The sequence below is a fragment of the Dermacentor silvarum genome, chromosome 4 (genome assembly GCF_013339745.2).
Source record: "Dermacentor silvarum isolate Dsil-2018 chromosome 4, BIME_Dsil_1.4, whole genome shotgun sequence".
In the NCBI taxonomy this organism is placed as follows: domain Eukaryota; kingdom Metazoa; phylum Arthropoda; class Arachnida; order Ixodida; family Ixodidae; genus Dermacentor; species Dermacentor silvarum.
Genome location: NC_051157.2, coordinates 206,499,195 through 206,524,675, shown reverse-complemented (window position 1 = coordinate 206,524,675; position 25,481 = coordinate 206,499,195). Strand labels below are relative to the sequence as shown.

At 49.1% G+C, this 25,481-nt stretch overlaps 2 protein-coding genes and 23 non-coding genes across 25 annotated transcripts; all 25 read right to left on the bottom strand.

Annotated features, from left to right (window-relative positions):
• Window positions 1-3,869: 3,869 nt before the first annotated feature.
• Window positions 3,870-4,913, bottom strand: LOC119449206 (uncharacterized). The gene has a single exon (XM_037712386.2). It carries the CDS (start codon window positions 4,911-4,913, stop codon window positions 3,870-3,872), a length of 1,044 nt encoding a protein of 347 aa, XP_037568314.2.
• Window positions 4,914-5,111: 198 nt separating this feature from the next.
• Window positions 5,112-5,195, bottom strand: Trnal-cag (transfer RNA leucine (anticodon CAG)). The gene has a single exon. It is a non-coding gene; the product is annotated as a tRNA-Leu (tRNA).
• A 140-nt stretch (window positions 5,196-5,335) lies between these two features.
• Window positions 5,336-5,416, bottom strand: Trnal-cag (transfer RNA leucine (anticodon CAG)). Its single transcript has one exon. It is a non-coding gene; the product is annotated as a tRNA-Leu (tRNA).
• Window positions 5,417-5,554: 138 nt separating this feature from the next.
• Trnal-cag (transfer RNA leucine (anticodon CAG)) lies at window positions 5,555-5,638 on the bottom strand. Its single transcript has one exon. It is a non-coding gene; the product is annotated as a tRNA-Leu (tRNA).
• A 356-nt stretch (window positions 5,639-5,994) lies between these two features.
• Window positions 5,995-6,078, bottom strand: Trnal-cag (transfer RNA leucine (anticodon CAG)). Its single transcript has one exon. It is a non-coding gene; the product is annotated as a tRNA-Leu (tRNA).
• Window positions 6,079-6,215: 137 nt separating this feature from the next.
• Trnal-cag (transfer RNA leucine (anticodon CAG)) lies at window positions 6,216-6,299 on the bottom strand. Its single transcript has one exon. It is a non-coding gene; the product is annotated as a tRNA-Leu (tRNA).
• A 139-nt stretch (window positions 6,300-6,438) lies between these two features.
• Trnal-cag (transfer RNA leucine (anticodon CAG)) lies at window positions 6,439-6,522 on the bottom strand. Its single transcript has one exon. It is a non-coding gene; the product is annotated as a tRNA-Leu (tRNA).
• Window positions 6,523-6,660: 138 nt separating this feature from the next.
• Trnal-cag (transfer RNA leucine (anticodon CAG)) lies at window positions 6,661-6,744 on the bottom strand. Its single transcript has one exon. It is a non-coding gene; the product is annotated as a tRNA-Leu (tRNA).
• Window positions 6,745-6,883: 139 nt separating this feature from the next.
• Window positions 6,884-6,968, bottom strand: Trnal-cag (transfer RNA leucine (anticodon CAG)). Its single transcript has one exon. It is a non-coding gene; the product is annotated as a tRNA-Leu (tRNA).
• A 139-nt stretch (window positions 6,969-7,107) lies between these two features.
• On the bottom strand, window positions 7,108-7,191 carry Trnal-cag (transfer RNA leucine (anticodon CAG)). Its single transcript has one exon. It is a non-coding gene; the product is annotated as a tRNA-Leu (tRNA).
• A 138-nt stretch (window positions 7,192-7,329) lies between these two features.
• On the bottom strand, window positions 7,330-7,413 carry Trnal-cag (transfer RNA leucine (anticodon CAG)). Its single transcript has one exon. It is a non-coding gene; the product is annotated as a tRNA-Leu (tRNA).
• Window positions 7,414-12,228: 4,815 nt separating this feature from the next.
• Window positions 12,229-12,310, bottom strand: Trnal-aag (transfer RNA leucine (anticodon AAG)). Its single transcript has one exon. It is a non-coding gene; the product is annotated as a tRNA-Leu (tRNA).
• A 73-nt stretch (window positions 12,311-12,383) lies between these two features.
• Window positions 12,384-12,465, bottom strand: Trnal-aag (transfer RNA leucine (anticodon AAG)). Its single transcript has one exon. It is a non-coding gene; the product is annotated as a tRNA-Leu (tRNA).
• Window positions 12,466-12,537: 72 nt separating this feature from the next.
• Trnal-aag (transfer RNA leucine (anticodon AAG)) lies at window positions 12,538-12,619 on the bottom strand. Its single transcript has one exon. It is a non-coding gene; the product is annotated as a tRNA-Leu (tRNA).
• A 1,772-nt stretch (window positions 12,620-14,391) lies between these two features.
• On the bottom strand, window positions 14,392-14,473 carry Trnal-aag (transfer RNA leucine (anticodon AAG)). Its single transcript has one exon. It is a non-coding gene; the product is annotated as a tRNA-Leu (tRNA).
• A 72-nt stretch (window positions 14,474-14,545) lies between these two features.
• On the bottom strand, window positions 14,546-14,627 carry Trnal-aag (transfer RNA leucine (anticodon AAG)). Its single transcript has one exon. It is a non-coding gene; the product is annotated as a tRNA-Leu (tRNA).
• A 3,735-nt stretch (window positions 14,628-18,362) lies between these two features.
• On the bottom strand, window positions 18,363-19,731 carry LOC119449205 (uncharacterized). The gene is made up of 2 exons (XM_037712385.1): window positions 18,846-19,731; window positions 18,363-18,685 (listed from the first exon to the last, which is right to left on the bottom strand). Exons 1-2 carry the CDS (start codon window positions 19,729-19,731, stop codon window positions 18,363-18,365), a joined length of 1,209 nt encoding a protein of 402 aa, XP_037568313.1.
• A 125-nt stretch (window positions 19,732-19,856) lies between these two features.
• Trnal-aag (transfer RNA leucine (anticodon AAG)) lies at window positions 19,857-19,938 on the bottom strand. The gene has a single exon. It is a non-coding gene; the product is annotated as a tRNA-Leu (tRNA).
• Window positions 19,939-20,010: 72 nt separating this feature from the next.
• Trnal-aag (transfer RNA leucine (anticodon AAG)) lies at window positions 20,011-20,092 on the bottom strand. The gene has a single exon. It is a non-coding gene; the product is annotated as a tRNA-Leu (tRNA).
• Window positions 20,093-20,164: 72 nt separating this feature from the next.
• Trnal-aag (transfer RNA leucine (anticodon AAG)) lies at window positions 20,165-20,246 on the bottom strand. Its single transcript has one exon. It is a non-coding gene; the product is annotated as a tRNA-Leu (tRNA).
• Window positions 20,247-20,318: 72 nt separating this feature from the next.
• On the bottom strand, window positions 20,319-20,400 carry Trnal-aag (transfer RNA leucine (anticodon AAG)). Its single transcript has one exon. It is a non-coding gene; the product is annotated as a tRNA-Leu (tRNA).
• Window positions 20,401-20,472: 72 nt separating this feature from the next.
• Window positions 20,473-20,553, bottom strand: Trnal-aag (transfer RNA leucine (anticodon AAG)). The gene has a single exon. It is a non-coding gene; the product is annotated as a tRNA-Leu (tRNA).
• A 72-nt stretch (window positions 20,554-20,625) lies between these two features.
• Window positions 20,626-20,707, bottom strand: Trnal-aag (transfer RNA leucine (anticodon AAG)). The gene has a single exon. It is a non-coding gene; the product is annotated as a tRNA-Leu (tRNA).
• Window positions 20,708-20,779: 72 nt separating this feature from the next.
• Window positions 20,780-20,861, bottom strand: Trnal-aag (transfer RNA leucine (anticodon AAG)). Its single transcript has one exon. It is a non-coding gene; the product is annotated as a tRNA-Leu (tRNA).
• A 73-nt stretch (window positions 20,862-20,934) lies between these two features.
• On the bottom strand, window positions 20,935-21,016 carry Trnal-aag (transfer RNA leucine (anticodon AAG)). The gene has a single exon. It is a non-coding gene; the product is annotated as a tRNA-Leu (tRNA).
• Between the last annotated feature and the right edge of the window lie 4,465 nt (window positions 21,017-25,481).

Genomic DNA, 25,481 nt, shown 5'->3' with positions numbered 1-25,481 from the left:
AAAGAGATGCAGCGCTATCTACGCTTTTCTTTTTACTTTCCATGACAGTGAAGAAAAAAGACCTTTGTCAGAAGTGGGATTCGAACCAACGCCCGGAAGACCGGACTGCGACCTGAACCTTAGACCGCCTCGGGCCATCCTGACTTTTTTTTTATTACCTGTTTCTCTTACAGGGCATAGGAACACGAAACATGAAAGGTAAATGAACACGTGGACCGGCCTTGGTCCGGTTGTGTTCACATTAAAATTTCTTCAAGTTACACAGTTCATCCAGCAGAGGCAACCAGGCAGGAGGCTCTGGTTGCGCCTTGTACAATTCGCGCATATAATCCATGTTCGCGATGAAGTTTTCCCTGACAGGACGTGTGTGAAGGGTCGGCATTACGGACCGCCATTCTCGTCTGCCATATGCTGTGTATTCCTATTAACATAACATGTCGTATGGGACTCCGTCTTCATTGTCCACGCACAGAAAACGGATGCCGTAACTTGTGATGGGTAGGTCTTTTTCAATGTGCGCTGAAGGATGTCCCAATGGAAGACGGCGTCCCAGCAGTAAATAAACACGTGTTCCACAGTTTCGGGCTTCTTACACAATAGACAATTCGTCGTCCATAGAGGACGTAGAGGCCTTTTATCGGCTAACCACTGCTTTAACTGGGAGCGTCCCAGAGTGAAGTTAAAGAGAAAGTTTTTGTTCCCGGTTTTACGTTCATCCTTTTAACCCTTCTTAACACGTCCTGTCCGGGTCCGACATTGAATAAAGATCTGTATCGCGGCGTTGGTAACAAGCATTCAATGAGGTCTTTGTAAAGTCTTTTCCGTTTTACAGAGGACAAGTACTCTAGTGAAAAACGTACTTTGAGAAAATTAAAAGATTGTACAACTTCACGCAGATACCCTGACACACATTGATACATGTTATTCGACGACACAACAAATTCTGGAACGTGGGAGCACAGTCTTAATTTTATTACACTTTGCAAAAATTCGTTTCTTTGGTCGCGAAGAAAAATAAAGCGAGACACAAGTTGCCTAATAAACAAGTGACACAAACCCAAGCCTCCGTTTCGGGCCGATAGGAACAAATTTGAGCGACTTGTTCGCTCCCACGTCGATTTCCATACAAACACAGCAAAAATCCTGTGAAATTTCTGCACATTCACGCGTGACATACAATGACTTGGCACACATACCATATTTTGGATATCAAAAATAGGTTGCATACAGACGCCCGTGCAAAAATAGAGAGTTCACGCCCTCCCCAGGCGTTTGTTTTTTGTCGAGTTGTTTCTGCTTCGTCTTTCCAGTAGTCGTTGTTGTCACGATAGACCTGAAGTGGTACCCCAAGGTACTTTAGCGGGCGGGTTTCCCATCTTACATTTACGTATACATCAGGTCTCATATCCCAATTACCATACCAAAATGCAGTTGTTTTGTCCCAATTAATCATACTACCTGTCATGGAACAAAATTGCTTGACCGTGTGGACAACTTCACATATGCTCTGCCTATCTTGACAGAGTACAGCCACGTCATCGGCATATGCTAGAATCTTTACTTCGGTGTTCTGTAATCTAAATCCATGCACATTTGAATTATGAATAATTGATAAACACAAGGGTTCTAGGTACATGGCAAAAAGTAAGGCTGATGCCGGACATCCTTGTCTGATAGAACTGAGTATCTCAATTTCTTCACTGAGCACCCTGTTAACTACCAGGCGTGTTACGCATCGCGAGTATGCCATCTTTAATCCATCAAGAAGCACACTTCCTACTTGCACATGTTCCAACACACTGAACAACACTTCATGGGAAACACGGTCAAAAGCTTTCTGTAGATCTAATTGCATCATTGTGATCCGGTCTCCAAAGTCATCACAAATCTCTAAGACACTTCTTACTATGTGTATATTTGTCGTAATGCTACGACCTCTTATGCCACATGTCTGGTGCGGTCCTACAATGTCTTGAATGACATTCTGCAGTCTCCTGGCCAACACCTTCATGAAAATTTTGTAATCCGTGTTGAATAGGCTAATGGGCCGATACGACGTCACAGACTGGAGTTTGGTGCTATCATCTGTTTTGGGGATTAAAACAGTGTGCGCCTCAGTGAACGAGCGTGGTAGTCTTTTCTTTTATAACCATCTTCGATAACTTCGAACAGCGCGCGTGCGATCTCTTCTTTAAACATTTTATAGAATTCTGCTCCTATTCCATCTGGACCAGGCGTCTTTCCAGTGCTTAAGTCATCAATAGCTTTTTAATCTCCTGTACGCTGATAGGAGCCTCCAAACTTTTTTTTCGTTTCAATCGTCAAACTTGGGCACGAAAGAAAGGAATTCGCCACTAATCCACTCGCCATCGACAAACGCTTTCCAAGCAATTCGCGATAGTGTTCAACAAATGCTTCCCTTATCTGACTTTTTTCTTTCGTCAATGTGCCATTGTACACTATTTCCTTAACTTCTTTCTTTCTGCATATAGCTTTTCATCACCTAGTGCCCGTTTTGTAGTGTCTCGCCCATCCAAAGCTTTTCTGTTCTTGACCTAATAATAGCACCTCTGTATTTCTCTTTATCTAAAATTCGAGTTTGTTTTTTGTATTTTTGATTTCCTAGGTGAACGTGCCCGGTTTCGCATTCTCTTCCTTTAAAAGTGCTTGCAGTTGCAACTGCAAATTCTTCTCGCCTTGTTTCTTCTCAAATTAAGCTTCGTCGTTCGTTCTATAGCACTTAGTTTAACATTTTGTTTGAAAGTTTCCCATCGTTCTTCCCAGTCATCTTTTTCATCTTCATACATCATCGTTAACGCTTCTGTTACTTTTTAGTAAACGTTTCATCTTTCAGGATGCTATGATTTAACTTCCAAAGGTTCCAGTTGAACTTCGTCGTTTTTTTCCTTCTTTCCAAGCGTGAATCTCACCAAACAGTGGTCGCTAAACGACACTGGTGTAACCAAGTATTCATCACAGCACATCACAAGGTCAAGTGGAATGTAGGCTCTATCTAAATGCGCGTGACTTTGACCCTGAAAATGTGTGAACTGGGCCCTGCCATTAGACATGCAGAGGGCCACATCTTCTAGTCCATTCTCTGCAATCAGTTCACTCAAAATCAACGCGCTTTGTTCGCGGATATTTACACGCTTGGAGCGGTCCTCCATTGCGCACACACAGTTAAAGTCACCCATAAATATCACATGTCTACTACAATCAAGAAAACCACTAATTTCTTCAAAGAAAGCTTTCCTTTCGTTCTCGCGGTTCGGGGCATACAAGCAAATCACGCGCCATTCAAAATTCAGTAGCGAGAAATCACATACTACGAATCGTCCGCTATCACTGCTTCTCATATTTGTCTCCACAGCACCAATAGACTTTTTTACGAAAATGGCACACCCTCCCGACAAGCCATTGGAATGTGATACACAAATATTATACGTGGTGCGAAAAGGCAGAACCATTCGATCAGTTTCCTCCTGCCTCTCTACTTTCGTTTCTTGCACGGCAATCACATCTAAATCGTGTTCTGCAAACAGTCTGCTTAATTGGTACTGACGTCTTCTAGCAGCTAACCCGCGCACATTTAGAGTGGCGAAACGAACTGCTCTCTCAAGTCTAATAGCCATTTTTTTTGTTAAAAAAAGGATGAGCTCACCAAAAACAAGGTGTGCCCCGATTTTCGGGTACACACGTAGTGCGTTAGCTGTGTTGTCAAGTGGGCGGCTGAGCCGCCCTCTTCTCCCCCTCCTTGACGTTTGGCTTTGCAGTGGGCCGCGGCCGGCGACTAGTTGCCGCTTTCGCCGGAGGTTCACTGCTGCTGGCGTCCTTTGACTCTTCACCGCCGTCGTCTCGTGGTCTCTTTACCACCGCACTATTTTCTTGTGCTTCACGGCAATCCATGAAATCCTCTTCGGGAGGCTTTGGTGAACTTCCGCTGCCTCAGTGTTTGCACTTGTTTTATTGGTGGCATCCTCGGTGACATTGGAGTCCGTACTCTTCGTCTTCGCTTGAATTGGAATTTGCACATGTGCAGTGATTTTCAAACTTTCCTCAGTTTTCGGTGGCTCATTTTCTTGGGTGCTTGTCTCTTGTGCCCCTGAAATTGCTGCTGGACTCACACATTCTTCTGCTTCGGCTTCGTCCATGGTGAGCTCGGATTTCTTCGTGCTCACCGTGGTCATGGCAGCTGCAGCATACGTCCTCGAGCAGTTTTCTACGGTATGGCCAAAGCGTTTGCAGACGTTGCATCGCGGGACGCGGCAATCCTTTCTGATGTGGCCAATTTGCTGGCAGCGCAAACACCTTGGTGCTCTTCCGGGCACCACGACAAGGGCGAGCTCGCCTCCAACAGGAAGCTGATGTGGTAAATCGTCCAACGTTACGTCGGCCTTCAGTCGCACCACAACTGTACGTGTCATGGTGCTCTGCTGGCTGTAGCCGTCAATTCGCCATTTATCCAGTCCTATTTCCATGACCGTTCCGTAGGGGCTCAGCGCGTTTCGCACATCTTCTTCGCGTACGTGGTAGAGCAACCAGTGAAGCTTCAGACGGACGTCGTGGTGGCTTGGATCAATTACGATGCATCGCCGGCCCTTCACCGTCAATTCCGGATCACCCAAAAACTTCTTCGCGCCTTCAGCGGTCTTGCAGGTAACCGCCCACACATGGTTCATTTGATAGGCGCCAAGCGCAAGAACTTCGGTGGGCGGGACACGTTGAAACAGTGGTTCACGGAAATCTTCTGCACGGTACGGTCTTCCTTTTATATCAGCATGTAGAAAAACAATATTTTGGACAACATACCCAGTTGGCAGAGGGGGCAAAATGACTGCATAATCCTGCGACACTTCATTCCTGGTACCGCGGCTTAACTGGGCCGCTACATCCGCTCCAACGGAGCTCATGATAGACACGTCCGTAGGCTTTCGCGGCCGGAAGTGGAATCCCCTCGGCCATCCTGACGGGACACGACAACAGATGAAAGTGGTGCAGAGCCAATCGTAATTTAGCGTTGTTTATTTACAAAAGAGGAAAAGAAAGAGGTGCAGCGCTACCTACGCTTTTCTTTTTACTTTCCATGACAGTGAAGAAAAAAGAACCCTTGTCAGAAGTGGGATTCGAACCCATGCACGGTAGACCGGACTGCGACCTGAACGCAGCGCCTTAGACCGCTCGGCCATCCTGACGGGACACGACAACAGATGAAAGTGGTGCAGAGCCAATCGTAATTTAGCGTTGTTTATTTACAAAAGAGGAAAAGAAAGAGGTGCAGCGCTATCTACGCTTTTCTTTTTACTTTCCATGACAGTGAAGTAAAAGGAACCCTTGTCAGAAGTGGGATTCGAACCCACGCCCGGAATACCGGATGGCGACCTGAACGCGCCTTAGACCGCTCGGCCATCCTGACGGGACACGACAACAGATGAAAGTGGTGCAGAGCCAATCGTAATTTAGCGTTGTTTATTTACAAAAGAGGAAAAGAAAGAGGTGCAGCGCTATCTACGCTTTTCTTTTTACTTTCCATGACAGTGAAAAAAAGAACCCTTGTCAGAAGTGGGATTCGAACCCACGCCCGGAAGACCGGACTGCGACCTGAACGCAGCGCCTTAGACCGCTCGGCCATCCTGACGGGACACGACAACAGATGAAAGTGGTGCAGAGCCAATCGTAATTTAGCGTTGTTTATTTACAAAAGAGGAAAAGAAAGAGGTGCAGCGCTATCTACGCTTTTCTTTTTACTTTCCATGACAGTGAAGAAAAAAGAACCCTTGTCAGAAGTGGGATTCGAACCCACGCCCGGAAGACCGGACTGCGACCTGAACGCCTTACACCGCTCGGCCATCTTGACGGGACACGACAACAGATGAAAGTGGTACAGAGCCAATCGTAATTTAGCGTTGTTTATTTAGAAAAGAGGAAAAGAAAGAGGTGCAGCGCTATCTACGCTTTTCTTTTTACTTTCCATGGCAGTGAAAAAAGAAGCCATGTCAGAAGTGGGATTCGAACCCACGTCCGGAAGACCGGACTGCGACCTGAACACAGCGCCTTAGACCGCTCGGCCATCCTGACGGGACACAACAACAGATGAAAGTGGTACAGAGCCAATCGTAATTTAGCGTTGTTTATTTACAAAAGAGGAAAAGAAAGAGGTGCAGCGCTATCTACGCTTTTCTTTTTACTTTCCATGACAGTGAAAAAAGAAGCCATGTCAGAAGTGGGATTTGAACCCACGCCCGGAAGACCGGACTGCGACCTGAACGCAGCGACTTAGACCGCTCGGCCATCCTGACGGGACACGATAACAGATGAAAGTGGTACAAAGCCAATCGTAATTTAGCGTTGTTTATTTACAAAAGAGGAAAAGAAAGAGGTGCAGCGCTATCTACGCTTTTCTTTTTACTTTCCATGACAGTGAAAAAAAAGAACCCTTGTCAGAAGTGGGATTCGAACCCACGCCCGGAAGACCGGACTGCGACCTGAACGCAGCGCCTTGGACCGCTCGGCCATCCTGACGGGACACGGCAACAGATGAAAGTGGCAGAGAGTCAATCGTAATTTAGCGTTGTTTATTCACTAAAGAGGAAAAGAAAGAGGTGCCGCGCTATCTACGCTTTTCTTTTTACATTCGATGACAGTGAAAAAAAGAACCCTTGTCAGAAGTGGGATTCGAATCCACGCCCGGAAGACCGGACTGCGACCTGAACGCAGCGCCTTGGACCGCTCGGCCATCCTGACGGGACACGGCAACAGATGAAAGTGGCAGAGAGTCAATCGTAATTTAGCGTTGTTTATTCACAAAAGAGGAAAAGAAAGAGGTGCCGCGCTATCTACGCTTTTCTTTTTACTTTCCATGACAGTGAAAAAAAAGAACCCTTGTCAGAAGTGGGATTCGAAGCCCACGCCCGGAAGACCGGACTGCGACCTGAACGCAGCGCCTTGGACCGCTCGGCCATCCTGACGGGACACGGCAACAGATGAAAGTGGCAGAGAGTCAATCGTAATTTAGCGTTGTTTATTCACAAAAGAGGAAAAGAAAGAGGTGCCGCGCTATCTACGCTTTTCTTTTTACTTTCCATGACAGTGAAAAAAAAGAACCCTTGTCAGAAGTGGGATTCGAACCCACGCCCGGAAGACCGCACTGCGACCTGAACGCAGCGCCTTGGACCGCTCGGCCATCCTGACGGGACACGGCAACAGATGAAAGTGGTACAGAGCCAATCGTAATTTAGCGTTGTTTATTCACAAAAGAGGAAAAGAAAGAGGTGCCGCGCTATCTACGCTTTTCTTTTTACTTTCCATGACAGTGAAAAAAAGAACCCTTGTCAGAAGTGGGATTCGAACCCACGCCCGGAAGACCGGACTGCGACCTGAACGCAGCGCCTTGGACCGCTCGGCCATCCTGACTTTTTTTTTTCTTTATTACCGGTAAGCAGCGGTACATAAGAATACCAACATAACTAAGATATGTACAAACACAGATGGACTTCACATCTGTTAAGTATAAATAATAAGCACATGCAGCCTGTCATATTGTAACAGGCTTTGTTCAGAATTCCTTAAGATTGGCCAGGGGTTCCATCCTGGCCATCCAAGGTGGGGGACACTCTTGTGTTGCAACCACATCAAGAAAACGTCTTATTTGTTCCCGAAAATACACACGGGCTGGTCTTCTATCGGGATCGCAATAGAAGCCTGCCATGCGGGAGCGCCATATACAGTAGAGGCCAGTCAGCATAATCTGATCAAACGGTGTTCCGTCATCGTCGTCTATCGGCAAAAATCTGATGCCATGTGGGTCAAGAGGAAATTCTTTCTTTATTGTGCGCTGTAAAACATCCCATAAGTATACTCCTTCCCAGCAGTGTAAAAAAACATGGTCTATGGTTTCAGGTTGTTTGCAAATTATACACTGTGAGCCCCAGGGCATGTAAAAGCCTCTTTCTTCTAGGAACGTTGCAACTGAAAGTGTACCTGTGTGTAGTTTGAAAAAGAAACTTTTCATACCTGGCGGTACCTGCATTCGTTTGACGCGTTTAAAAACATTCTGGCCTGGGCCTCGACTGTATATGGTTCTGTACAGAGGCGGGGGAAAAAGGCTGTCCATTATATCGTTGCGCAGCTTTTTCCTTGAGACATTAAACAAATATTCTTTCGAATACCGTACAGCAAGGAAACGAACACTGAATACAATTTCCCTGTAAAAACCAAACACTGCTGCTGGCACACCTTGGGAGCATACAATCAACTCTGGCAACAAGTGCGCGAGTCTAACTCTACAGACTGTTTGCAAAAAAGGATCATCGTTGTTCCGAAAGAAAATAAAACGTCCAACAAGTTGCCTAACAAACAGGTGGGCCAGCCCTAATCCTCCATCTTTCACCCGTCTGAACAAATTATTGCGACAACATCTCTCCCATCCGGAACCCCACACAAACACGGCAAAAACTCTGTGGAATTTCTGCACATTGACCCTGTTACAGAAAATGAATTGCATGACATACCATAGCTTAGCGACGAAAAACAAGTTGCATACAGTAGCCCTGGCAAATACTGAAAGGTATTTGGCCTTCCACGCCTCAGCCTTCTCTTTAGCACTTTTAAGCTGGTCCTGCCAGTACTCGTCACTCTGTTTGTAAGCTTCGAGTGGTGCGCCTAAGTACCTTACTGGCGTTGCTGACCACTTGACATTCGCATATAAAGCAGGAGCCTCAGGCCACTCTCCATGCCAAATACCGAGGCACTTGCTCCAGTTTACTCTACTACCTGTGATTTCACCGAAGTTTTTCACAACATTTATCGTCTGTAATATGCTCTCCTTGTCCTTGCAACACACGGCTACGTCGTCAGCATAGGCCAGGAGTTTGACTTCTGACGCTTGCATCGTAAACCCATGAATACATTTGTTCTCAATGACTGCCAAACACAAACTCTCCAGATAAATACAGAACAAAAGTGGGCTGGCTGGGCAGCCTTGACGCACGGAACGTTGAATGCTGATGGGGGCCCCCAATGTCTTGTTAATTATAAGCTTAGTAGTGCCGTTCCGGTACGCCATGGCTACCCCGTCAGTAATTATGGACCCGACATTTATATGCTTAAGAATGGCAAATAAAATACTGTGAGCAACACAGTCAAAAGCTTTCTCCAAGTCAAGTTGAAGAATCGCAACTCGTGCCCTTAAGGCGTCACAACATTCCAAAATCGATCTCATTATGTGTACGTTCGTGTTAATGCTTCGTCCTTTGATTCCGCATGTTTGGTGCCGACCTACTATGGTTTCCATTACTGTTTGTAACCTGTCTGCGATTATCTTCATGAATATTTTGTAATCACTGTTGGTAAGTGATATTGGTCTGTACGACGTTACATGTTTCAGTTTCGCAGGCTGGTCAGTCTTAGGGATTAGTACAGTGTGCGCTTGCCCGAAAGAAAGTGGCAATGCGTTTACTTCATACGCTTCGTTAAACACGTCAGCGAGTAGAGGCGATAGATCTGATTTAAACAGTTTATAAAAATCGGCACAAAGGCCATCCGGACCGGGTGATTTTCCGGCTTTTAAATCTTCAATTGCTTGTTCAACTTCATGAGTTGATATCGGTGCCTCGAGCCTGTTCTTCGTCTCGTCGCTGAGTTGCGGCATACGCCCCAAAAACGCAGCTCTAAAGGCGTCTACGGTCAACAGTTCTCGATGCAAAAAGTTCTTGGAAGTGCTTGAAAAACGCTTGTGCTATCTCCTCACCGTCAGTTATTTCATTACTATCTACTTCAATAGTATCTATGTGATTGCGCCGCGCATGCGTCTTCTCCAGACCTAGCGCGCGTTTAGTTGGCGTTTCATCTGCTGTCAATGCCTCTGCCCTTGCGCGTATAATCGCTCCTCGATATCGTTCTTCATCGCATAGCTCCAATTTCGCTTTGATGCTGCGTAAATCGTCCTTGTATGCGCCCGGCTGGCTGCACTCTAAGGCCGTTAATTTTTCCAACACTGCCCTTAGTTCTTTCTCTTTAGCTCTTTCTTCGTACTTTATTTTACAGGATCGGTCGATGGCGGTTAACTTAATTCGTTGTTTAAAAATTTCCCATTTTTCAGTGATTTGCGCCACTTTGTTGTTTTCTACTTCCTTCAAGTGTTCTTGTACGTTGCATAGAAAAGACTCGTCCTTTAACAATTTCGGAATTCATTTTCCACATTTCCCACGTGAAAGTGTTGCCTTTCCTTTGCGTCCAACGCATGTCTTGACCAAACAGTGGTCGGTGAATGAAACAGGTATGACATCGTAGCTTCGACATATGGGTATAACAGTCTAGTGTCACGTATATCCTGTCAAGACGAGCGTGACTATTGCCTTGGAAGTGCGTGTATTGAACCTGGCGTGTTCCGACTAGGCAATCAGCCACGTCGTCCAAGTCACACTCGGCTAATAGTTCAGTGAGGACATGACAGCTTTTATCATTTGTTCTCTTGCCTGTTCTATCTCGATCAGCTGAGTACACAATTAAAATCTCCCATAATAATGACCTTTCTATGCGCGCATATCTGCGCCTTTAACGCTGAAAAAAACTTCTTGCGTTCATCGCATATATTGGGTGCATATATACATATCACCCGCCAAGAATCATCACCAACAGCAAAGTCGCAGTACACTAGTCTGCCAGAAGGCACGAAAAATAATTTTCGATGAATAGCCCGGGCAGCTTCTTAATAAATAAAATAACACCTGCTGACGCTCCTTTGGCATGGCTCACTACCGCGTAATACGAAGGCGTAAACCTTAGCACCATGCCCGGGTCTCCTCCTCCCCTTCGACTTTTGTCTCCTGCACGGCTAGAACATCGAGGTCTTGGTCCACCATCATCCGGTACACTTGGCTTTGTTTACGCTTGGCGGCCAGACCTCTCACGTTTAGCGTGCCCATGCTAAGCGTCGGGTTGGTTGCCATTGCTATACTACGGGAAAGAGAGAAAGGCCCGGAGGCACCGTGCTCACCGCAACGTCTAGCCAGCGGCTAGACGCCCCCGGGACCGTCCGGCGGTCTGGCATGGTCCGTAGTCGGTGGTGGCTTGTCGCCCTCCTTCCTGTCCCGAGATATGTTTGGACAGGGCTTGAAGCTGCTCCTTCTTATCATAGTTGACTTTGCAGGCGGCCCGTCGGCGTGATTCTTCAGAGTTGCTTTGCCGTCGGTGGCGTCTAGCGGCCTTTTGAAGGGAGTGTTGCCGCTCACATCCATAGCGTCGCTGTCTGGGGCCGGGTCACCACTTTCTGCCACGTACGCGGTATCATCGGATACAAGGCAGTTTTCACTGCCTTTCTCCAGTTCTTCAGGAGGACCTGATGGCTCGTCTTTCTTTTGAGGAGTAGCAAGTACTTCTTCCGTACCTCCCTCTGTTTTTGTTGTCGCCTCCGCATTGTTGGCGCTCTCCTGGTCACCCGCCCCGTTGGCGGCGTCCTCGGCTTCAGCAGCATCCATCCTCATCTCTGCGGTGACTTCGCTTGCTGGTGGCCCAACGGCTGTAGCGTACGTGCGTACACACTGATCTTCAGTGTGGCCAAAATTACGGCATCGCGAGCGTCGCGGCACCTTGCACTCGCGACGGACATGCCCGAAACCCTTGCATCGTAGGCACTGCATCGGCCGTCCAGGCACCACGACAAGGGCCAGTTCACCTGCAACTCGGATTTGGTGCGGAAGGTCGTCAACTTTCATTCCGCTCTTCAGTTTCAGAAGAACAGTTCGTGGAGACGTTGAATCCTTATCTCCGACGCCTTTACGTCTTCGTCCTCCACCCAGACGCGCCATCGTCGACGACTCTCGTTGAGCGTCACTTCGAGAAGGTGACCGCCCAAACAATGACCTTGCCAAAGGCTGCCAGCCGCTGTCTTTACATCTTCGTCTTCCACCCAGTACAGCAACCAATGAAGGCGCAGAATCGCTCGGCCACACTACCACTGTTCTCCTGCCGAGTGACTGTTGGCTTTTTGCCGAAGAGCGCACGTAAAAAAAAAGTGAACACAATATTGCAGCGGGGTGGGATTTGAGGGTCGCCACACTACCACGCAGAGTGACTACGACACAATATGGCAGTGGTGGGATTCGAACCCACGCCCTGGTAGACCGCTTAAACCACGTTCTCCTTGAGTCGTCGGCCACGCTCTGTTTGCCGAGTGAAGTCGTGTGCGCTTTTTGCCGAAGAGCGCACGTAAAAAAAAGTGACACAATATGGCAGCGGTGGGATTCGAACCCACGCCTCCGAGGAGACTGGTGCCTTAAACCAGCGCCTTAGACCGCTCGGCAACACTACCACTGTTCTCCTGCCGAGTGACAGTCGTGTGCGCTTTTTGCCGAAGAGCGCACGTAAAAAAAAGTGACACAATATGGCAGCGGTGGGATTCGAACCCACGCCTCCGAGGAGACTGGTGCCTTAAACCAGCGCCTTAGACCGCTCGGCCACACTACCACTGTTCTCCTGCAGAGTGACGGTCGCGTGCGCTTTTTGCCGAAGAGCGCACGTAAAAAAAGTGACACAATATGGCAGCGGTGGGATTCGAACCCACGCCTCCGAGGAGACTGGTGCCTTAAACCAGCGCCTTAGACCGCTCGGCCACGCTACCACTGTTCTCGTGCCGAGTGACGGTCGCGTGCGCTTTTTGCCGAAGAGCGCACGTAGAAAAAAAAAATGTGGTTGATCCCTCTTATATAGGAATCGGTATAGAACACGAAAGTGAAACGTGTCTTCACAGAAGTAGTGTAATGTTTATTGCACATTGATATATAATGTCTATTGGTGTTTTGTGGCTAAAGCGCCCTTAGGCGTTGATGCACCCACGCTGACGCCTGGTGGCACGTCTCCTCCATCACGACTACCAACGTCGATGACCATGAGCAACCGTCGTGCATATGGAAGCTGCACTACGCTGCACACGCTAGCACAACGCGAAAGACGAAGCACGTAACTGACACACTAATACAACGCGCAAGACAAAGCACGTAACTGAATCGTCACCGAGTCAAATCAGCGCGTACAGCGCGTCGTAATTGCAGCCTCCGCGATCAACTTCAGAAACATTTTCAGAGCTAATTGCGGAGGCCACGCTCCGCTGTGCTGAGTACGGTGAACGCCACCTAGGTGGCGTTGGTAGTGCTTCTTGATGCCAGCGTCCCTTCGAATGCTGGCATCGAGGCGTCGTAGTACTGAGACCACCGAAGCGTTCACTGTCGGTGCGCGTTAAGGCCGGAATACATGGAGCGAATAACCGGCGTCCGAGCGAAGAACTTCGTCGGGCGGCGAACGTCCGACGGCCGGCGTCAAGAAATTTGCCGTCCGCAGCCGATCTGCCTGTCCAAACATTTTCGTCGGGCGAACGCCGCCGCCGGAAGCGTCTAGCGCGCAGCGGTGGACGACAGCGATTCAGGAGGCACTAGTTCCGGTCGCAATGCATGCTGGTGTTTCGCGCGCGCGCGCCTTTTCGCGTCGTCTGCAATCGCGTTGGTGTTGCCGTGTCTGCATGTCTCTGCACCGATTGAGTAGTTCCTAGTATGATCTCTCAGGAATCGCGTTGTATTTGTACATCCCATATCCGCTGATCTGCGAGGAAACAGACAAGCAGTGCAAGCTCTCTACAACAACCTTCAACAGAAATCTTCTGATCTCAGAGGCCACATGCTGTCGTCATGCCTATCTCCCGACTTCCCCGATAGATGGCGTTGGCATCGGATATTTCTTTCGCTAGGCTTAGACGCGTTCGAAACGAGAAGCGATCTCGAAAACTACTCAAGGTTATCCATAATACTCTGTCGTCGAAGCGGCCTGAGACTAAGCGAAAGCCGTTTACGCAGTCATTTGCTTCCAACTAAGTGAATTCTACAAGGACAACGCCAAATTCAGTTCGAAGCGGGCGGCCGGGACCGCCGCCAACACGGCGGCCAACGCGCGGCGGCGTTCGCCGCATGTATTGCAACACAGCAAACATCCTGCGTCGTGTCGCCGCGTCGTTACTTGACGCGTGAAGTTCGTCGAGAAAGTTCGCTCCATGTATCCCGGGCTTTAGTGTCATAATGCAGTACTTCTCTTTTCTGCTCATAGGCGGCGGCACCGCCCCGAGCAAGAGCGCGGGTACACGGAGGAGTGTTAGATATATAAGGCGCGTCTGTGTAGCTCTCTGCGAATGCGTTTGTGGCGCAATGGGTTAAACGCTCGGCGATCTATCGTCGCGGACCGAGAGGTCGTGGGTTCGATTCCCAAATTTTGCATGTTTGTGGAACTTTTTCTTCTGGTTTCTTTCTTTGTATTATGTTCTATGACGTATTTCCGTGACGGAAATACGTCAGTGAAGTCTTGGTGGACCCCGGAATAAAACACTTTCGTGTTAAAAGTGACACAATATGGCAGCGGTGGGATTCGAGCCCACGCCTCCGAGGAGACTGGTGCCTTAAACCAGCGCCTTAGACCGCTCGGCCACGCTACCACTGTTCTCCTGCCGAGTCACGGTCGCGTGCGCTTTTTGCCGAAGAGCGCACGTAAAAGAAGTGACACAATATGGCAGCGGTGGGATTCGAACCCACGCCTCCGAGGAGACTGGTGCCTTAAACCAGCGCCTTAGACCGCTCGGCTACGCTACCTTTTTTTTCATTTTTTTTTCTTTATTGCCTGTTACATAACAACATATGTACAACGAACAGGAATTCACCGCCTCGAATTCAAAACAGAAAAAGACAGTACAGTTCTAGGTGCAAGTGTACCTTGTCAGTAAATGTTTAAAACAGCTTAATGGCTGCAAGCTGTTCAAAGGTAGGTAACCACTCAGGTGGTTCACTGAGTACTTTATAGACTTCGCGAATAAACAAGATGTTTTCTATAAAATATTCTCTTGCCCGTTTTGCGCGTACATCTTCATTTCGCACCGCCATTCGTGTTTTCCACACGCTGTGCATGCAGAGCAACATCACCATGTCACATGGCACGCCTTCTGTCTCATCAAAAGGTAAAAACCGGATTCCAAAGGGTGCTAATGGGAATTCTTTCTTAATGGTCCTTTGTAGAATATCCCAAAGGAAGACTGAATCCCAGCACTCCAGAAAAATGTGCTCAATTGTTTCCGGTTTCTTGCAGATGTGGCAATTAACACTCCAGGGTACAAAGATCCCTTTCTCCTGCAGCCATGGCTTGACAGGAAGCGTGCCAGTGTGTAGCATAAAGAAAAAGGTTTTTGTCGTTGGTCTTACTGGCATTCCTTTAACACGCTTCAACACGTTCTGCTCTCGCCCCAGTGCATATATTGCACGGTATATTGGCACGGGACACATTATATTTATTAAATACTTATATAATCGCTTTCCTGCGACTGTACTAAGGTACTCCATAGAAAAGTGCTCTTTTAAAAGACGGAAAGCACTTATCACTTCGAACAAAAAACCTCGGACAACTACTTTCCTTCTAGCACATGACGTCACTACATACTCTGGCAGTGCGTCACCTAATCGCGTCTGGATAACGCACCGCAAAAAACAATTGCTTTCATCTCGCAAGAATATGAATCGCGACACTATCTGTTTCAAAAACAAATGCGATAACCCCAAACCTCCTTTCTGCACTGAATGAAACAGATTCAAACGGCTCGTGCGCTCCCATCCGGACCCCCACACGAACAAAGCAAACACCCTGTGCAACTTCTGTACACACACTCGCGACATACATAAAACTTGTAACATGTAATACACTTTGGCCTACAAGAAACACATTGCACACCGTGGCTCTCGCGAATATTGACAGATTCTTGCCACCCCACTTCGTTGTTTGTGCTTTAAGCCGCTCGGTTTGCTCGGTCCATTGCGTGGTAGTATCGCGATAGTATTCTAAAGGAACACCAAGATAACTGGCTGGCGTATCAGTGAACGGTATCGTTTCGACCATTGCAGGCCGGCTATCCCATTCACCGTGCCAAAAGCCTAAGCTTTTTTGCCAACTTATGGCACTCCCGGTGAGAGCGCAAAACCTTCTTGCATTTTTGACTGCTTCCCGAATGCTCTCTTGATCAATGCAAAAAAGCGCGATGTCATCTGCGTAAGCTAATATTTTTACCTCTTGCGTTAAGAGACGGTAGCCGCGAATATTTTTGTTTTCCCGTACTTTCAGAGAGAAAGGTTCAAGAAAAATGGCAAAAAGTAAAGGGGACAAAGGGCACCCCTGGCGCACACTGGATAACACTGGTATATTTTCACTAATTCTTTTGTTGATTACCAGGTGAGCTGAACACTTCTGATAGGCCATGGCTACTCCGTCCTGAATCACTTTTCCTACATTGATGTGTTCTAACACTGCAAGGAGTATGCTGTGAGCAACCCTGTCGAAAGCTTTTCTAGGTCTAATTGAACCATTGCTACACGTTCGAGGTTTGCGTCGCAACACTCCAATATACTCCTAGCGACGTGAATATTCGGACATTATTGTCCTTTTTTTGATACCACATGTTTGGTGAGGACCTACTATTAACTTGATAACTGTCTGCAGTCTTTTTCCAAGGACTTTCATGTAGATCTTGTAATCCACGTTCGTGAGGCTTATAGGCCTGTATCCATTAACGAATTGCAGCTTTACCGCTTCATTGGATTTCGGTATAAGTACGACGTGACTTTTCCTGAATGATGGCGGCAAGTGCTTAGTTTCATGAGCTTCCGCAACAACACAGTAAAGTAACTCAGCTAGTTCCACCTTGAAAGTTTTATAGAATGAAGCTCCTAGGCCGTCAGGTCCAGGCACTCTTCCTTTACCCAAGTCTTCAATGGCTTCTTTAATTTCTTTAGCCGTGATAGGGCTCCCGAGTCCCTCTTTAATTTCATCTTCTAGTTTCGGCAGAAGCGTTAGAAAAGTGTTAACAAACTCTACCGTAACGGGCACCTGCCTACCCAGCAAAGCTCGGTAGTGTTTAACGAAAGCTTTCTCAATGACTTCTTGGTCTTTAGACATTGCGTCGTTAAACCAGATTTCTTTAATTATGTTCTTAGAAGCGTAACTCTTTTCGTCACTGAGCGCCCGCTTAGTTGGCGTTTCTCCGAGCCACAGTCGATCGGCTCGTGCTCTTATCGCAGTCCCTTGATAAGTTTCGGCCTCCAACGTTTCAAGTTCGCATTTAATTTCTCGTATCTGCTTAGAAAAAAATCCCGGCACTGTGCACTCCGCATTTAGAAAGTAATCCAGCATGTTTTGTAGTTCTTTCTCTCTTTGTTTTGCTTTATGACGTATCACGCAAGCCCTCTCGATTGCACTCACTTTCACATCAATTTTGAACTGCTCCCATAGCTCAGCATAGTTTGATGTGACATCCATTTGCATCCCATCAATTTTTTCCTTTACAGTTTTTACGAAACATTCATCACTTAAGATTGTGTCATTCATTTTCCACAGTTCCCAGTTAAAGTTAGACCCTTTAAGCTTCTCGCCCACTGTACAGGTTACCAGGCTGTGGTCACTGAAGCTCACATGCTTTACTGTGTAGCTAGTGACCGTGCGCGCGAGGCTTGCTGATACGTATAGACGGTCTAGTCGAGCGTGACTCTCACCTTGAAAGTGAGTAAAAAGAACACTGTTTCCGCTTAAAACGTTTCCCACGTCTACTAAATCATAGCCTGCCATGATTGCGTTGAGTTGATGTGCACTTTTATCGCGTACTATAGTATTCGGCACCCTATCTTCGGACATGCATACACAATTAAAGTCTCCGAGGACGACGACATTTCTTTCACATTCCAGAAGCGTCTCAACATAGTCAAAAAATATTTTCCTATCACAAACATTGTTCGGAGCGTACACACAGATCATTCGCCAACCAACATCATTTAAAGAGAAGTCGCACAGTACCAATCGCCCATCTTGGGCCGTCATTACACTTTGTTCAACAATGCCTATTGAATTACGCAAAAATAAAAGACAGCCACCGGCCTTGCCTACCGCATGGCAAACACAAATGCTATAACGCAATTTAATAATATCGACCATTTTGTCCGTTTGCTCTTCACTTTCAATTTTAGTTTCTTGAACCGCAAGAACGTCTATGTCATTTTCTAGCATCAGGCGACTTAATTGGGCTTGTCGCCGTCTGGCCGTTAACCCGCGTACGTTAAGCGTGCCAATACGTAATGCTAGCCCAAGATTATTTGCCATGGAAAGAGAAGAGCAAGCGATAACACAATAACTTTATGGAATCAAAGGTAGTGTAACTTACAGATATTCTCTGCGCTCTTATAAGCTCCGTCGCATGCGACGAAGCCACGACGTCTCGCTCTTCGGCACACATCATTGACCTCGATCGTTCCAAAAACCCGAGTCACAACTTAGCGTTCTACGAGAACAGCACCCCGCTACTGCGGAGGAACTGTCGGCGTTGTCTGCTTATCTGGGGGAACGGCCGGCGTCTGCCGCCCGTCCGAGGGAACTGCCGGCGTCTGCCGCCCGTCCGAGGGAACCGCCGGCGTTTGCCGTCCGTCTGGGGGTACTGTCGGCGTCGTCTGCTTGTCTGGGTGAACTGCCGGCGTCTGCCTCCTGTCTGTCGGAACGTTTGGTCTAGGCTTAAGCGTAGACCGGCGGAAAACGGAGGCCTTCGAGGGCGGCCCTTCGTTGCTACCACCGTCGTCTTGCTCAAGCGTGCCATCCACGTCGGTGACTTCCAGGGGCCTCTTTGAACCTGCGATGGCGTGGTCTGTTTTTCTCGCAAGACTCATTGAGTCCGGCCGCGCCAGGGTTGCCCTGTCGTAGAACGCCCTCGGTATCCACCGCATTGTCTGCGCTTTCATACACCATCGCATTTTCCGCAGCCGGTTCACCTTGCGCTTCGCTTTCCCTACCCTCACTGCTGCCCTTGGTAGGTTGGCACTTGTCGCTAGCCGAGACCACTGGCTTCTCTTGCTTGCCTTGTGGGTCACCACCCCCTCCAGCAGTCTCTTCCGCGTCTGCCTGGTCCATCAGGTGCTCGTCGATGGCGTCACTGCGGCCCGGCCCAGTCACGTTAGCGTAGCTTCGCACGCATTGGGTCTCGTCGTGGCCAAAACGACGACAGAGCCCACAACGTGGCACACGGCACTCGCGCCGTATATGGCCGGTGCCGCGGCACCGGAGGCAAAGCGGAGGTCTGCCTGGCACGATCACGAGTGCATGGTCTTCTGATACTCGTAGCTGATGCGGGATGTCTTCCATGGTCATACCAGCCTTTAAGCGTAGGGATACAAGTCGCGTGTGAGAGCCTTTGTCTCCGCAACCGGGCACTCGCCACCTCTCCCTGGATATTTCGGTCACAGTGCCGAATGGAGCCAGGGCTGCTCTGACGTCTTCGTCGGGGGTCGTGTGAAGCAGCCAGTAAAGCTTCATTCTGATGTCCTGGTTGCAGGGATCAATCGCGACACAGCGATGTTCCTTCACGCTAAACGCCTTCGCCGACAAAAGCTTCCTTTTCCCGACATCGTCCTTGAATGTTATGGCCCAAACATGGTTCATCTGATAGGCCCCGAGGGCTACCACCTCCGTCATAAGCTTATAGCGGTCAAGCGCATCGCGAAAATGTTCAACACGATAAGGCCGGGCCTTCAAATCACCATGCAAAAACACGGTGTTACACACGGTCGTACCTGATGGCAGCTGAGGCAAAACAAGTTGGTAATCCTGTGAAGACGTTTCCGTAAGCCTGATACCGCGGCCCTGCTGGGCCGCTGAAACCGCCCCTTGGAAGCGAGACATTCCGTAACCGTTCGCTACGGTGTCCGGAAGTGGAATCCCTCGGCCACGCTACCACTGTTCTCCTGCCGAGTCACGGTCGCGTGCGCTTTTTGCCGAAGAGCGCACGTAAAAAAAGTGACACAACATGGCAGCGGTGGGATTCGAACCCACGCCTCCGAGGAGACTGGTGCCTTAAACCAGCGCCTTAGACTGCTCGGCCACGCTACCACTGTTCTCCTGCCGAGTGACGGTCAAGTGCGCTTTTTGCCGAAGAGCGCACGTAAAAAAAGTGACACAATATGGCAGCGGTGGGATTCGAAACCACGCCTCCGAGGAGACTGGTGCCTTAAACCAGCGCCTTAGACCGCTCGGCCACGCTACCACTGTTCTCCTGCCGAGTGACGGTCGCGTGCGCTTTTTGCCGAAGAGCGCACGTAGAAAAATTGACACAATATGGCAGCGGTGGGATTCGAGCCCACGCCTCCGAGGAGACTGGTGCCTTAAACCAGCGCCTTAGACCGCTCGGCCACGCTACCACTGTTCTCCTGCCGAGTGACGGTCGCGTGCGCTTTTTGCCGAAGAGCGCACGTAGAAAAATTGACACAATATGGCAGCGGTGGGATTCGAAACCACGCCTCCGAGGAGACTGGTGCCTTAAACCAGCGCCTTAGACCGCTCGGCCACGCTACCACTGTTCTCCTGCCGAGTGACGGTCGCGTGCGCTTTTTGCCGAAGAGCGCACGTAGAAAAATTGACACAATATGGCAGCGGTGGGATTCGAGCCCACGCCTCCGAGGAGACTGGTGTCTTAAACCAGCGCCTAGACCGCTCGGCCACGCTACCACTGTTCTCCTGCCGAGTCACGGTCGCGTGCGCTTTTTGCCGAAGAGCGCACGTAAAAAAAGTGACACAATATGGCAGCGGTGGGATTCGAACCCACGCCTCCGAGGAGACTGGTGCCTTAAACCAGCGCCTTAGACCGCTCGGCCAAGCTACCAAGGTTCTCCTACCGAGTCACGGTCGCGTGCGCTTTTTGCCGAAGAGCGCACGTAAAAAAAGTGACACAATATGGCAGCGGTGGGATTCGAACCCACGCCTCCGAGGAGACTGGTGCCTTAAACCAGTGCCTTAGACCGCTCGGCCACGCTACCACTGTTCTCCTGCAGAGTGACGGTCGCGTGCGCTTTTTGCCGAAGAGCGCACGCAAAAAAAAGTCACACAACATGGCAGTGGTGGGATTCGAACCCACGCCTCCGAGGAGACTGGTGCCTTAAACCAGCGCCTTAGACCGCTCGGCCACGCTACTTTTTTTTTTATTGCCGGTCTTTGATAATGTACAGAATACTCAGTATAGAAACAGACATCACAAAAAAAAGTTGTCGCAGATTCACCTGACAGGCGAAGCATCAATTGCGATAGCAAATTTGTAGAGAGCTATACGGAGTAATGATATTAGCTTTATCAGCTGTATAAACTTGGACATGCAGCCGCACCGGCAACAAGCAGAACTGTTGTGGATGCCGTCGGCGTTTTGCCAGCGTTCGCACAAAATGCGTGCGGCGTTGGTGACTGTTGCCGGAGCCTCTGATATAAATATGCACTTGGTGCCGCAGCTAAACGTCGCCTCCCTTCCCTCCCCCTCCCCCACGGCTTCTCGCGCGTCGGAAGAAGGCGCGTTTGCTCTACATATATGGTGATTGTAAAGGAGGAAAGAGACGCCTACTTCTGCAGCCCTTAAGCGAGCAGGGCGCAGAACGCGCGTTTGTTCTCCGCCGTGCGTTCACTCCCCGTGAAAGCGCGCGCCCCTCGCGCCCTTTCACTCGCACATACAGCGTTCGACGCGCGGCGACGATTTCATCTCCATTGACGCCATACGGAACCTCACGGCGACGGCGACGCCGACGGCAGAAATCTGCTTTTGAGTGTCCGTATAATTGCTATCGCAATAATAACACCTACAGATTATACAGAAAAACACGTAAGCCATCAGCCCAACATGGACTGGCGTTGTCAAACTAAACTTCTTTTAAAGCTGTCAGAGGTTCTATCCTCGACAGCCAATCAGGTACACAATCTTTTATTTTCTTAATTTCAATGAAACGAGACATACTTTCTCGAAAATAAGTACTAGCAGGCCTAGCATCTGGGTCGCAATGGTACCCAGCCATTCGTGCCCGCCATCAACAGTGGAGGCCATTGAGCACAATTAGGTCGTATGGAACCCCGTCCTCATTCTCAATCGGTAAGTACCTGATCCCATGCGGATTCAACGGAAACTCCTTCTTGATTGTCCGTTTTAGGACGTCCGAGAAGTATACACCTTCCCAGCAATGCAAGAACACATGATCTACAGTTTCAGGTTGCTTGCAAATCAAGCAGAGTGGGCCCCATGGTACAAGGAAGCCGCGTTCTTCCATGAATGTCTTCACTGACAGTGTTCCTGTGTGTAGCCTAAAAAAGAATGTTTTTGCCCCAGTAGGCACCTCCATTCTTTTCACCCGTTTAAGGACATCCTGTCCTGGTCCTCCACTGTATATCGCTCTGTACAATGGCACAGGAAATACAATATCGCACACATCTTCATATAATGTCTTTCTTTTCACGCCGGATAAATAATCGAAAGAAAAAAGTTGTCGCAGTTTCACCTGAAAGGCGAAGCATCAATTGCGATAGCAAATTTGTAGAGAGCTATACGGAGTAATGATATTAGCTTTATCAGCTGTATAAACTTGGACATGCAGCAGCACCGGCAACACGCAGAACTGTTGTCGACGCCGTCGGCGTTTTGCCCGCGTTCGCTCAAAATGCGTGCGGCGTTGGTGACTGTTGCCGGAGCCTCTGATATAAATTTTCCTCGCTGCCGCAAGTATCACAGGCAGCACTGTCGGCCATTCCGATGCGACAAGCAAAAGCATTCGTAAAGGATACTCCAAGCCACAGTCGGCAGAGAGCAGTTGTCTCTATTCGAGGAAGTCCAGATGGAATGCGTAGTCGGAGGGATGGGTCCAGGCGGTGCAGTCGAGTATGTTGGAAACCAGGTGTGTTCCACATGGCTCGTGTGGAATCACGCGCGATTATGCGAAGCTTTGTTACTGCATCGGCTCTTGATAGCGGGATGGGTTCCTTCACAGCATTTTCGTGAGCCCTCCTCGCAGCTTCATCGGCCTGTTCGTTGCCCATGATGCCGCAGTGGCCTGGGAGCCACTGAAAAGTGATGTCATGTCCTTTTTCTGCCAGTTGGTGACAAAGCTGCCTTATTTCCAGCACAAGTTGGTCTTGTTGTCCACGACGTAGAGCGGATAGCAGACAATGCAGGGCGGCCTTTGAATCTGTAAATATGCTCCATCTTCGTGGTAAGTCTTCGTGAATTATGTGAAGTGCGCAGCGAAGTGCAGCAAGCTCCGCCGCAGTCGACGTTGTCCGGTGAGAAGTTTGAAACTGAAGGGTCACAGCTTTTGCGGGGAACATTGCAGCCCCTGTAGATCCGTCAAGAGTTGTCGAGCCATCAGTGTAAATGTGAAAATGGTCCTTGTATGTCTCGTGCAGCATGAGGAGAGATAGCTGCTTGAGAGCTGGGGACGAGAGTCCTGCTTTTGTTCGAATCCCTGGTACCGAGAGTCGAACTTGTGGACGAGCCAAACACCAAGGAGGTGATAGCAGTCTCTCGGCAGGCGTATAATCTCGAGGGAGGCAGTCACGGTACGCCGATATCACCTGGCAAAAGGAGGCATTGGGTCGGTCATTCGGCAGAGTGGCGAGGTGATGGAAAGGGGAGCGGGCAATGTGCCTGATGTGTGCTCTGAGCACTTCCAATGTCATATGAGTTGTCACTGGGTAATCTTGAGCTATTGCAATTGTTTCCGTTGTCGATGTGCATCGTGGCAATCCAAGACAAACCCTTAGTGCCTGCGCCTGAGCACTTTCGATTGTGCGGATGTTGCTTCTGCAGGTATTGCTCAGTACAGGTAAGCTGTATCTCAGATATCCGAGAAACAGTGCCCTGTATAGTTGTAACATTGCGTGTACTGACGCTCCCCACGTTTTCCCTCCAAGAAACTTGAAAACGTGTGAAATGGCCATTAGGCGCTTCTTCAGGTAGGTCACATGGGGGCTCCAGTTGAGGTCTCGATCAATGATCACCCCTAAGAATCTATGCGTCCTGGTGTAACAGATGTTTTGCCCATTGATGGATATGGCGTAAGGCGTCATTGACTTCCGCGTAAACGCGACCAGCGCACATTTCTCAGGTGAAATCTGGAGGCCTTGTTCGCTGAGATACGCCGAAATTGATGTCGCAGATTTTTGAAGTCTCGCGCGCACCTGAGGACGTGTTACACCTGATGTCCACACGCAGATGTCATCGGCATACATTGATATATGGACAGCATTTGGCATGCGTTCCACGAGACCGACAAGAACAAGGTTGAATAGTGTGGGACTCAAAACGCCACCTTGAGGAACACCACGGTATGTGCAGTGTTGAGACGTCGGACCGTACTCGGTCTGCACAAAGAATGGCCTCATGTGTAAGTAGTTGCGGGTCCACCGGTACACGCGGCCACCAAGGCCAACCGATTCCAGAGCATCAAGTATGGCATCATGAGCAACATTGTCATAAGCTCCTTTTACGTCCAGAAACATAGCGACCGATAATCGTTTACATCTCTTTTGATGTTGGACGTAAGTGACCAGATCGATGACGTTATCGATGGAGGAGCGGAGACGTCGAAAGCCGGCCATAGCATTTGGATAAACTTGGTAGCGTTCCAGGTACCACTCCAATCTGGCAAGGATCATGCGTTCCATCACCTTCCCTACGCAACTTGCCAGCGCGATTGGGCGGTATGACGCGAGCTCGAGTGGTGACTTGCCAGGTTTGAGGAGTGGCACCAGGCGGCTTGTCTTCCATTCTTGAGGAACGTTTCCATCCTGCCAGGATTCATTGAATATATCCAGCAAGGCATTTCGCGCTCGCTCACCCAGGTGGCACAAGATGCGGTACGATATGCCATCTGGTCCAGGAGACGACGGCCGATTACACAAAGCAAGAGCCGCATCAAGCTCCTCGGTGGTGAAAGGCAAGTCCATGCGTGAGTCCCGTGTATGCGGCTCAATGCTATCCGTACCAAGGGGGCCTGTGTAGGTTGATTGACCTGCAATCTTTCTGCAGAAATCTTCCGCTACCTCGATGTCCTCTCGACGTTGGAAAAGTGCCAAGGCTTTGAATGGCACGCGTTGTTCGGGAGACGTACGTAGGCCTCGCACGGTTCTCCATATGTGAGAAAGAGATTTTCGGGGGTCTAGGGATTCACAAAATTTTGCCCACCGTTGAGATTCCAGTTTGGCCATTCGGCGCTGGATTTTCTTTTGCGTGCGTCTGGCTATTCTGAGATCATGGATGGACTTAGTGCGTCGGTATCTTCGCTCGGCCCGCCGACGAATCGCACGGAGTCGCTATAACTCCACGTCGGATTCGGAGAACCTTGGATTGCATTTCAGCGTGCACATCGCATTCTGCGTTGCCTCCTTGATAGCTTGCTGAAGGCCAGAAGGGAGACCGTTGCGACAAGCTTCTTCCATGCTGGTTTCGAATGTAGACCAGTCAATTCGCCGGATTGTGTTTGGCGAATGGCAGCTGGCCAAACCCTTGGAGGAAACACTCCAACATATCCTGTGTCATTGTCCCCGCTACAGCTCCCAGAGACAGTCGCTCGTAACGGAGTTGGCACGCCTCGACGACCGGCCGCTTTCAGAGCAGACGATTTTAGAAT